The following is a 12622-nucleotide window of genomic DNA, read 5'->3' as shown; positions in this document are numbered from 1 at the left end:
AAAATAATGAAACAACTTTAAATATCATATTCTGTGGATCTCTAATGGTTTTGAAGATCAGGTATCTATAGTATATCGGAATTGTCAAATATTGTTTATTCTTAGCTATTTACTATCTGAATAATCTTGAAAACATCTTGCTGTAAATAACATTTTTATTAACATACAAAATAATAGATTTCATTCTATTGTTTTCACACACAGGTAGCATTACATTGTTAATATTCATCTCACACTGCCTTCTCTCCAGTCCCCTCTGTGCTTCTGACTCTCTTTCCTCACTATCAGTTTTTTTCCAGTTCATGTCACATATGTATATGTGCATGCATGTGTGTGTATGTGTGTATAAACATAGATACCATATGTAAAAGAAATCATACAGTATTTGTCTTCCCTTCATCACTCCCTTGTTCTTTGGTCCCTTAAACCCTTCCTCTTCCTCATCCCTCTGGTACTTTCATGTCCTATGTATACATACTTTTTAAAAATCTAGATTCTTAATATAAGAGAGTATGCAATATTTGTCTTTCTGTGATGGCTTATTTTGCTTAGTATAACCCCCAGTTTTATCTATTTTTCTGTGAATGGCATAATGCCAATGTTCTCTGTGGCTGAATAGTACTCCCATTACACATACATACATACTTACATATGTCACATTTTATTTATTCTTCTGTTAAATGGCATCTAGGCTTATTCTATACTGTTAGTAGACCCATAGCAAATATGGATATGCAAGTATCTTTGTGTTTTACTGACTTATATTTCTTAGAATGTGTACCATGTAGAAGTAGAAGTGCAACTGGGTTTTGTGGTAGGTTTTTGGGTTTTTTTGGGGGGGGTTGTTGTTGTTTTAGGAATTTGGATACTGTTTTAATAGTGACTAATCTAATTTTACATTTCCACCAGCAGTATATAGGAGTCTTCTTTTCCACCATTCTTCTTTCACCCACATCCTCATCAGCATTTGTTGTTCGTAGTTTACTTGATGGTAGCCATGATAACTGAAGTAAGGTGGAATTTCCATGTAGTTTTTAATTTGATTGTTTTCCGGCTTAGTTTTTCTTGATGTGTTGACTTTCATCTTATTCTGTGGATAGCTTTACCAATGAGCTATGTTTCTTAGTAACTATAGATAGTTAGATCTTGTTTTTTTCCCACTTAATCAGCTACTTCATATTTCTTGATTTATGAATTGTGACTATATTTAAAGTATTGCTGAAAATGTCTACCAATTCCTGTAATCTTGATGCTTGGGTTATTGTTCATTGTGTCTTTTAATCTGTACTAGCATTAAGAGATTGCTGGTTCATTGTACTGGATATGATGGGTTCCCTCTTAGCTCTCCTTTGTCTAGTCCTCAGAAACATTATTCCTTTTCTGTGTTCCCATGATTGAGGCTGTCTTTCTTCTGAGTATAATATTCCTGTTAGTATCTTTTCAGTGCTAGTAGGATGGTAATGACCTTCCCTAGTGTCTGCTTGTCTTGAAATACATAATACTCCAGTGATTTTCAACCTTCCTGATGCTGTGCAACCCTTTAATACTTTCCTTCATGTTGTGGTGACCCCAATCATAAAATTGTTGTTATTGCTACCTCATAATTGTAATCTTGCTATTGTTATTAATCATAATGTAAATATCTGATGTGTAGGATATCTGGATATGTGTTCCCAAAGGGGTTTAGACCGAAAGTTTAGAACTGCTGTGATCATTAAGATACCAGAACTACAAAGAAACTATTAAAAGCTTTAAGGGAAAACTGCCAATTCACCTACAAAGGCAAACACATCAGCTAATATCAGATCTCTTGCAAGTAACCCTAAAAACTAGGTAAGCATAGAATGATGTATTTCATCCCTTGAAAATAAATGCCAATCTAGGCTGCTATCTATCCAAGGACTGAAGAGATAGCTTATCAGTTAAGATCACCAGCCACTCTTCCAGTGCACCGACATGGCAGCTCACAATGCTCTGTAACTCTAGTCCCAGCAGATGTGATGCTTTCCTGTGGCGTCTGTAAACACTGCATACATGTGGTACATGGATGTGTGTAAGCCAAATGGCTATACATATAAAAATAATAAACAAATTTTATTTTCTTTAAAAAAAAACCCCAACAGATTGCTATATCCAGTAAAAGTGATGGTGCAAAAATATGGTATACAGAGAAACTAAGACAAAGCCATACTCTGAAGTTTCCAGTCATCAGCAGGGAAGTGGGGGATGAATGTGTTGAGCAGTGAAATTGCTGTTGGGAAAGACACTGTGGTCAGTGGGTGTCTTCCTCCACATTTATTAACATCGTGAAGAGTAACATCTATATACACTTTTTAACATAGACCACTCTGTTATAAGACGTGTTGGCGTGATCCTGTGTATATTGTGAGGGAGAATTATATAGGAATTCTTTGTACTAATGTTTAGTTTGGTTATGAGCCTAAAATTTCTGTAAAAGACAAAATTTTTTTAAGAAGCACAGAAAAGAAAAAAGAAAACCCCAGTGTGGTACTGACATGAAGATAGATGTTGTAAGTAATGGGGTAGAACTCAGTTATAAAAAAGGAAGTCTACTGTCACTTTATTTTCAGCAGGGATGTTCCAAAACCCTTTAGTGGGGAAAAGAAGAGTGTTTAACAAATGGTACAGTAACAGTTGAATAGGAATAGCCGCATACCTGCAATTAAATTGCACTCTTAGCCCTCACTATAATTTTTTTTTTTATCTCATTGTTGAATACCTAGAATAAGAGCTAAACCCATACAATTCTTAGGAGAAACCATAAAGGTTTCTTGTAAGGGTACATTTTATGACTTGAATTTGGTGACATTTAGGTTTTACATCAGAAACATGAGCAACAAAGGAAAAAAAAAGTAGATTAAACCACATCATGATTAAAACAACTTTTGCGTCAAGAGGTATCCAAAAACAGAAGCGCTCACAGAATGTGAGTGTGCAGATCGTGTGTACAGAGCCTATATCAAGACAGACAACATTTTCAATGCAATGAAAGGCAATTCATCTTATAAGGAGGCACAATCCCAGTAGATGTTCTTGAAAGAAAATGACCATGTAGCCAATAAGTACATGGCCTGCACGATTCAATAGTCATTACAGAAATACACAGTAAAAGCACAGGAATGTAACTCCAGAATCCCTGGCTAGAATGGGCCAAGGTAATGATTTAAATTAGCATGTTGGAGAAATTAGAACTCACATTTATTGCTGGTGGAAATGAATGTGACATGGGCTTTTCTGAAAACTGCCAGTTCCCTAGGACATTTAAGTATATAGTGAGTAGTGACTTCCCTCTTTGCAAGTTAGAAGCTTGCCATTAGGGAAGACATCTGCACAGACAGATGTAAGGAGTCAGAGTTATTAAGAGTCTAAAGAATGGAATTTGTAAACAATTTATATAATAGGCTAGATTATATTATAGATAGTTAATTATAGGCTTGATAGAAATCTAAAATTTGAATACTAAGCAGATAGCTCAACATTGCTATTATTACAAACTATTGTAAACTTAGTGGTTTAAACAGTATAAGTTAATTACTCTTTCATAGTTGCTGAAATTTCAGGCACGCGTGTAAGTGTGATATGGAGGTCAGAGGACAATCTCAGGTTTTGGACATTGTCTTCTACCAGTGAGACAAAGTCTCTTTTGTTGTTTGCCACTGCTTAATCTGGGCCAGTTGGCCCATGGGCTTTCAGGGATTCTACTGTCTCTATCTTTAGCTTCTTTAAAGTTCCCTGGATTATAAGCCTTGTGCTGCTACCTGGTCTTTATATGGGTTATAGGGGCTTGAAATGCCCTCATGCTTTTATGTTAAGTGCTTTACCCACTAAACCCAGCCCTTTTCTTGTTTTTTACAAAATATTATTTGAAATTTTCATACCTGCATACACCTTGTTTTTATAAGCACACAAATAACTGGAATCATGTTCTGCTCAATATAATGTCACCTTGAAAAGACCTCTATTTCCAAGTAATCATATTTTGAGGTTTTAGGTAGACATGAATATTGAAGGGGCACTCTTCAACCCACTAATTGAGCTTAAAACAAAGGTAGCAGGGGCTGGTTGACTTGCTCCCCTAAGACATTTCCCAAGCCAGTGACTCAAGGTGTACTTTATTTTGGAGCAGAAGACACGTGTGTAATTTCATATAGGTCAGAGCAGTTCATGGGAGGGGAAGAGTGCGCAGGGTTCTGTGCTGTCATCTCGCATCTACATTTCACAGCTCCTGGGCATTCTCAAAGAACAGGTTCTGAGTTCTGGTACCCTCAATTCAGCTAGAGGTGAAGATGACCTGTGCCACCAGCTACAGTGGTCACTGGGGACTTAGTGACCAGCCCAGTGAGTACAAAGGTCCAACGTAGTAAGTGTAAGGACAGAGGATGGCTCTTATTGCCTTCACCATGGAGGAGAAACTTTTAGTGTTTCCACAATTTCAAATGTGGAAAACAGAAATATTTGTGAAGAAAGCCTATGCAAATCTCCAAAACTCAAAAGCAAAACAAGACTCAGGGCTGGGGAGATGGCTCAGTGGGTAAAGGCTCTTGTTACTAAGCTTACTGACCTGAGTTGCGTACCCAGGACCTACATGATGGAAAGAGAGAACCAACTCCAAAGTTGTCTTTTGACCCCCCACATGCACAGTAGTACAGGTGTCCCTTCCCCAGAGTAAATACGTATAAACCACAACATCCAGAAATCAGGTCACTTCTGGCTCTAAACATTTTGGATAAAGAATACATTGTGTGTGCATGTATACACACACACACACACACACACACACACACACACTCTTACTCATTACAGATTTACAAAACGACTGCCTACCATCTCATAGCTCAAATTTTCATGTGCCTTATTATTAACCAACAATTCATCTGCCTTTGCTTTTCCTTATTGTCTCAAACCTGTCTTTTTACAAGTGGTGTCTAAATCAAGAGCCAACCAAGTATACACATTGGTATTATCTCCTTATTATTGGATTATCTCCTTAGCTTTCGCCGTGGCTATACATTTACTAAGAAACAAAAGCTTATCCACACCTTGGATGTGGATTTTACATCTTGGGGCATCAACATGTAGATCCAAGATCTTTGCTATTTCCTCCTCCTCCTCCTCTTCCTCCTCTTCCTCTTCCTCCTCTTCCTCCCCTTCCTCCCCTTCTTCCCCTTCCTCTCTTTCCTCCCCTTCCTCTTCTTCCTCCTCCCCCTCTTCCCTTTTTCCTTTTCCTCCTTCTCATAGGTCATATGTTTCATAGTACCTGCATAGGTTGTGTGTTTCATGAAGGACTACCTAAAATTGGTTTTCTCTCTAGTGACATTAAGAATGCCTGTGGATCCATATGGTGTTGGCATGGTTTTGTCTCCATCACCCTTCCTGCTGAGCCAGTGCACACTCAGCTCCCGGGCAGCTTGCTGCTTGCACAAGAGGACAGTGGTTCTCAACCTATGGGTTGCAACCCCTTTGGGGGTTGCATATATTTACATTGTTTCATAACAGTGGCACAATTACAGTTAGGAAGCAGAAATGAATGAATTGTATGGCTATGGGGAGGTCACTATAACCTGAGGAACTGTATTAAATGGTTGCAGCATTAGGAAGGTTGAGAATGCACTAGAACTTGAAAAATGCAAGTGTTTAGGCCCTACCCTAGGTGGAGAAAATCAGAAGCTATGGATGGAGCCTTAGCAGCAGCATTCCTTTGTATTTGAGACTTAATGGCTGTACATCTTTATGGAACTTGATGTATCTACACTATATGTAATAAAGGATAATAAAAAGATTTCCATCTGTTAGTATTAATCATGTTATGTGCTTGAAATTTTACTTGTCTAGTCATTTTGAGATGTAGCACAGATTGTTTGAACCAGTAGTTACCTAGTAGTTGTAGAGAAGAACCAGTATCCTGTCACTCTGTGTTTTGGTGCCATATCCTCTGTCCTTTCCAGGCTCCAGCCATCAGATTCCATTGTTCTTCCCCAAGACCAACTTACTAGTTTCCAGAAATGAATGATAGCATGGCTTTTGTGTTTCTGTCTGGCTTTTTTCACTTAACATAATTCCCATTTCTACTCGTTTCTGCAAATGGTTTTTCATATTCTGTTCTTTTTATGACTGAATAGTATTCTAGTGTGTAATGATACCACAGCATCATTATCTGTTCATCCATTGAAGGGCATTGGACTGATTGTGTATTTGTGAATAGTACAATAAGAAATATGGGAATATAAGTATCTTCTGGTATAATGACCTCAGCTTTGAATGTGTCTTACCTAGCTGGGGACTTGCATATGGCCATTTGATTATTTCCTTTTGGGGTATTTAGTGGCTCTGTATTCTAAATATTGATCCGTCATTGAATGAATAATTTGCAAGTGTTTTTTTTCTACTCTGTAGATCTCATTTATTTACTGGGTGAGAACTTAGTTCATCATCCCGTTTGTCTGTTTTCATTGTCTGTGCCTTTGGGTACTGTCATTAAAACCAAGTCATTGCCTACATCACAGCAGTGTACGGAAGCCTTCCTCCTGCTCCTGCAGTGATGTTAGAAGTTCATGTTTTCCGTGTAGGCCTTTGCTCCACTGTCAGTGAGAGGATGGGATGCAGTGTTCTGCTGCCTGTGTACATGTATTGTTCCAGCACTCTTTAGTAAAAGACCCAATTTTCTTTGTCCACCTTGCTGTAAACGTTTTATTTTTATGGCTTTTGTGAGTGGGTTGATCTCTTATTTTCCTTTCCAGCAATTTCATTGTATAGCCTGTGTTTGGAATCTTAGAGCACATCATAACGATGTGGGAGAGTACAAGGGTGAGGTCAGCCATAGTTACATACTGAGCTCAAAGGGCAGCCAGGGCTGTCCAGAGAAAGCCCAATTTTTGTATGCTTAATGCACAGTCTTCAGCTTTACTAAATTTATGTATCAGTTCTAACAGCTTTTTGATGGAAAATTTAGTTTTTTCTCTCTATAAAAAATCTCATATGCAAATATGGATAATTTAACTTCCAGTCTAGATATTCTATTTTCTCCTTCTTGGTACTCATGCTAAGACTTCTCAGTACTGTGTTAAATAAGAGTGGTGAAATCAGATAGATACCTTTGTGGTTTACAACCTTAGAGAAGATGTTTGCAGTTTTCTTGCTTGGTGTCATATAGGCTGTGGGGTTTGCATACACAGCCTTTAGTATTTAGGGGATTTTTTTCTGTATATCATTTGGTAAAGGTGTTTTTGCTGTGATAGAATATTGAATCTTATTGCACACTCTTTGTGTATGGTGATGAAGATATATTACAGTCCTGAATTGTGGTGATGTGTTATGCTTATTGGTTTGTATATGTTAAATTCTCGAATTTCATTTTATCATGGAGTTTGAACTTTTTCATGTACCAATAAATATGGGTCACGAGTATCGAGAAAATTTTCAGCCATGTTTATCCAAAATATGGGTCTATAGTTTTCCTGATTTTCATACCAGGGTGATGAGAAAAGCTGGACCTATAAAAGTGTTTGGCAGAGTTCCTTCCATTTCAATTTTTAAAATAGTTTTCAAAGAAATGGAACTAGTTATTCAAATGAACAGTATAATTCAGTAGTCAATTCACTAGGTCTTGGAAAATCCTTTACACTTGAGGCTTCAGTCTCACTACTCAGAACTGGTTTGTTCAGCTTAGATTTTCCCTCCTTTTCTCCCTACCTCCATCTCTTCTTTCTTCTACCCCTGCTCCCATTTACCTTTCCAAGGTTTGTTTCTCTGTGTAGCCAGCCACACTGTTTGCATTGAATTCAGTATGAATCCTAGCTGGCCTCCAGCCTGAATCTTCCTGCCACTTCTGCCTGTGTGCTGCAGTTACAAACAAACCACCGTGCCTACTTCTGTTTATGACTGACTCGGCTGTGGTGCTTTGTGTGTGCTACTCGTGGATTCATCCCTTCGTCTAGGCGTCTAGTTATTTCAGTATGTACTTTCTCATGATAGCTTTTATGACCCTTTGTGTTTCTGGACTGTTTGTTACATTATCTTTTTCATCTTTGATTTTGTTTGAGATTCTCTCTCTCTCTCTCTCTCTCTCTCTCTCTCTCTCTCTCTCTCTCTCTCTTTGTGTGTGTGTGTGTGTGTGTGGTCTACCTTGACGTTTGTCCATCTTCTTTTCCTTTAGTTTATTTCTTCCCTGTTTCTTTCCTTCTATTAATTTTTGATCTGTTGCTTGAGATGCACTGCTCAATGTTGGCTTTAGGCTGTTTGGTTTTCTGATGTATGGGGATATTTCTATACATTTCTCTTTGGTTATATTACATAGTTTTGGGAGGTTTGTTTTCACTTGCTGCTAAAAAATGTTTATTCTCCTTTTAATTTTTCCAGTTACCCATTAGTTTCTTCCTCCCGGTGTCCACTGTTTTTGCACTTTCCATTCTTCTTGTTGCTACTGATTTGTAAGTTTATCCATTGTGCTCCGAGGAGGTGCATGCTATTATTTCAGATTTAAAAGCATTATCAACACTTGATTTAGGGTGTACCGACTCTATGAGTTATCTGAGAGGATGTTCCATGTGCAGTTGAGAGGAATGTGCTCCATTCTGTTGGATGACACATACATGTCTGTAAGGTTCATTTGCTCTGTGTGAAACCCTCAGCCAGTATCTAGAAGGCATACAATATTCTTTCTGTGTATTGGCTAATATTATTTTTCTAATCAAGTTAACAGATGTTTTTCCTAATGGAGGGAATGCTTTTATAGCTACTCGTTTTTACCCACATAACCCTGGACAAGCTTTGTCATAACTGACTTGTGAATATGACACTAACTTGGTTTTCCCATACAGTACATACAGTCTTGCAATATTGGTGTTTCAAACTATAGCACATGTCTGATGTATATCAGGATTTAAGGTTTTTAAATTTTCTACCATGTCTTGAAACTGGATCTTTTGAAAGACAGTTCCTAATTGAGCAGTTATGTCTGCAGTAAATGAAGACTTTATATGGGAAGTAGATTTGATATGCTCTCTGACATCCACATGGAGTTCAGTGGATGGAAGATCCTGAAGGCTTCCTCCTTCAGCTGTGTGATCAAAGTCACGGCAGTGAGGGCACAAAGTCAGAGCACATGCTTTAAATTCTAAATACCTGAAGTAGAATGATGCAGTATGGTTGTAAACCTAAAAAAATGTAACACTGACTTGTATCTGTGGTATTCAATGCTAGCAAGTTACCTTGTATTGCAAGGTTGGGAGTGGACGTCTTCAGAGAGTTTGAGACAGTGGTCTGGTCCATCTCTCATACATTTGAAAGGAAAGAGAGTTGGTCTTCCATCCTACCATCCTTCCTACCCTCTTCCCTTTTTTCTTCTCTCCCTTGCTCTCTTTCTCCTTCCTCATCAAGCTGTGACTGGCATTCCATGGGTTTTACAAATGAATGTTGTCATTGTGTTAGCTGTCACTAGATGGCGTGCATGACCCCAATTTCTGTGTAATTCATCTTCACCTCCAAAGAGATGAATACTTAAAGAGAATTGGCAACTGGATTTGAGTGACAAGATTATTAGCTTTGCCTTTCAAAAGTCAGTTGTAAAACTGCAGAAGTTTTTTTCCAGTCTTTTTCCATGGTGTTTTGTTTGTTTGCAAAAGCATAGTGTGGAATCAGTTCTAATGTCTTATAGTACAGAGAATATTCTTAATGTACTCTGTTACTGTGTCATTGGTAAAATTAAGCTGGAGTTTTGTGTTCCAAGGCTGCAGTATTTAGCAGCCCCTCCTTTCCCATTCTAGGAAGAACAGGAGCGACTTTACAGTTTACACATTATACCTGCCCTTTTTGTTGTCATACAACTTGTATTTCCATGTCCAACCCTGTGTGGTGTGAGGTAGTGGAGAGGTGGTGGGGGCGGGGAGCTATCTTTATCCTGGTTATCAAAGGTAAGGAGCTAGAAACTAGGAAGAGGAGGTGATCATGTCGGGGGTGGCGTCCATTCAAACTGCCTGTGTGTTTTGGGTGGGAATGGATAGGCAGTGGGAAGATGTCAAAGAAATGCTTTCCAGGCCCTCAAGGGAACGCACCTAACCCTGTCTGTGGGCCAGGCATTGTGGGCAAGATCTGATGTCATTTTGTCTGTTTTTGTTTTCTGTCACAGCACGTGCCCTTATAGTCGGCCTCCCTTTGGCTATGGAAATTTTCCAAGTTCAATGCCAGAATGTCTCGGTTATTATGAAGACAGGTACCAAAAACATGAGGCTATATTTTCAGCTTTAAATAGAGACTATCCCTTCAGAGACTATCCAGATGAGCACACACACAGTGAAGACTCTCGGGGCTGTGAGAGCATGGATGGACCCCCGTACTACAACAGCCATGGCCACAGTGGGGAAGAGTACTTGAGTCCCATGCCTCCACTGGACATTGGAGCCTTGGAGAATGTCTTCACAGCCCCAGCGTCAGCTCCCTCTGGTGTCCAGCAAGTCAATGTCACTGACAGCGACGAGGAGGAAGAAGAAAAAGTGCTCAGGAATTTATAGTTTAAAACAAATATGCGCAGAAAATAAACATTTCTTAAAATACATTCTGGGTCAGTTGGTGTGAGAAAAAAAGCCTAGGATGCTTTGCTGAGCGTGTTCAGCCATGATGTGAGGAGTCAGAACCAAGTGCCGTTCATGTCTTCCTAAGCTCTCCTTAGTGACCCTGGACTCCCGATGCCTCAGCATAGGGATCATAAAACCTAAAGTAGTTACTGTCATGGCTGAAACTTGCACCAACATGTGATAGCATTACGTTATCTTGGAAAATTCGAAACAGAGAAAGCTCCCCGTGGCATGTGAGGACACCTGTGAGTATATCTACATGGCAAGTGTGATTAGCCTTTTATCTCAGGGTACATTATTTTATTTTTCTGAAAAAATTTTGGTGTTTATATATTTATGGATGTTGTCAGTTTTTATGTAACATTTTGAAAATATTTTGATAACTTGTAGACATGGACTAGAACTCAGTTGCTAAATTTAATTTACACTAATAACCAATTATAAGTTAAAAATGTATTTTAATGACACCGGGCAGTTCCTTCAGATATAGTCATTTCTGTTACTGGACATTTTATCATCAGTTTAACTATCTTTCCCATTTGGTATGCATTGTTATATTGTTGTTGTAACTAAATAAACAGATGGAAATGCTCTTGTTAAATGTTTTCTGTTGAGAGGAGGTAGATGAGTGCAGAGTGTGGTCAGGAGTGTTAGCTGTTATGCCACCTGCAGATACTTTATTAGATACCAGCAGAGTGGCACAGAACCCTGGTAGTTCATATATTAATTACATGTGTCATTTCTGTGACAAAATACCTGAGAAAACTCGAAGGAGGATTTATTTTGCCTCATGGTTTGATGATGCAGTGCATCATGGGGGAATGCATGGTGTCAGGAACGTGAGGTGGCTGGCCACATTCCAGCTGTGCTCAGGACGCAGCAGATGAATATGGTACTAAGGTTGCTTCCTCTTTATAAGTCAAAAACCCCAGCCCATGGGATGATGCCGTCCACATTTAGAGTGTGCCGTCCCCTCTCAGTTAACCTGATCTACAGACTTCCTCAGACACGCCAAGACATTTATCTCCTATCACAGTTTGCAAGAGGTTTGAAATTGAACCGTCAAAGATGTGTATGTATATTCTAATGCTATTATGCAAGTCCGCTATGTTAACACTGCTCAAAGGGATTATTGGGTTCATCAAAGACCATGGAATTTACTTACAATTCTGAGACTTAACTCATACTGACAACCAACAAAAATGCCATTTGTGATGTCACAGCTTGGCAAGCATCCGTTTGTGAATAAAGAAGACCCCCTTCAGAATAGAGTAAGATGGCCAGAGGTGAGATCATTTTAAAAGATATCTACCAGGAAGAAAGTGAATTGCTGGGAAATTGCCACAAATCGGGACACTTCCCTCAGGCATCTGTGTAAATTGTATAAACTGAAGTCTCCTTACTTAAACTTTGTAAGTGTGAGCTTCCAGTGACTGGATAGTGGAGATGAGATTTTTTTGAAAGGAGACCTTGTTGTCATCATCTGAAAGTTAACGGCAAAGTATTGCTGCAAAGCTGTTAGGAAAAATGTTTGTTTTCTGAGGTGAACCTTTGAACATTTTTTTAAGACTCAAGAGTTATGTCCAGGAAAGCTTTCTTTAGAACTTCAGATCGGCTGGAAACCATGATTGTCCCATAATAGAGCAGACATTTGAGCAGAGTGGTGTTCAGTGTGTATCATTCACTGCTGGGATGCCACAGCCTTGTTACTAAACTAAAAGTTACTGTTGTTAATGTTTCAGTACTCTCAAGCTGTGGGTGTAATGTTTGCACGTCTATAATTTCTATTTTCCGGTTTGAAGCTCTTTGTGTGTGTGTGTGTGTGTGTGTGTGTGTGTGTGTGTGTGTGTGTGCACCTGTGAATGCAGGCCTGGAAGCCAGAGGATGGCATGGTTGTCTTCCCCAGTCACTCTCACTGAGCCCGGAGCACACTGTCTCCGTCTTCCCTAGTTCTGGCTTACAGATATGTGCCACTGCGCCTAAGTTTTACACGCATTCTGAGGATATAAACTCAGGTCCTCAAGTTTGCAAAA

At 39.0% G+C, this 12622-nt stretch overlaps 1 protein-coding gene across 2 annotated transcripts in view; it reads left to right on the top strand.

Annotated features, from left to right (window-relative positions):
• The window catches only part of Sox30 (SRY-box transcription factor 30), a 31415-nt gene extending 20229 nt beyond the window's left edge, over nt 1–11186 (top strand). Inside the window, exon 5 of one of the 2 annotated variants that reach the window (XM_034507437.2) lies at nt 10145–11186. In XM_034507437.2, coding sequence (XP_034363328.1) covers nt 10145–10526 — 382 coding nt within the window. In that variant the 3' untranslated portion in view covers nt 10527–11186. The remainder of the gene's footprint in view (nt 1–10144) is intronic. The other variant, XM_076937006.1, reaches the window with a different exon arrangement.
• Nucleotides 11187–12622: the final 1436 nt, after the last annotated feature.

The sequence above is a fragment of the Arvicanthis niloticus genome, chromosome 6 (genome assembly GCF_011762505.2).
Source record: "Arvicanthis niloticus isolate mArvNil1 chromosome 6, mArvNil1.pat.X, whole genome shotgun sequence".
Taxonomy (NCBI): domain Eukaryota; kingdom Metazoa; phylum Chordata; class Mammalia; order Rodentia; family Muridae; genus Arvicanthis; species Arvicanthis niloticus.
The sequence above is the reverse complement of the archived record's forward strand: the minus strand, read 5'-3'. Positions and strand labels throughout refer to the sequence as shown.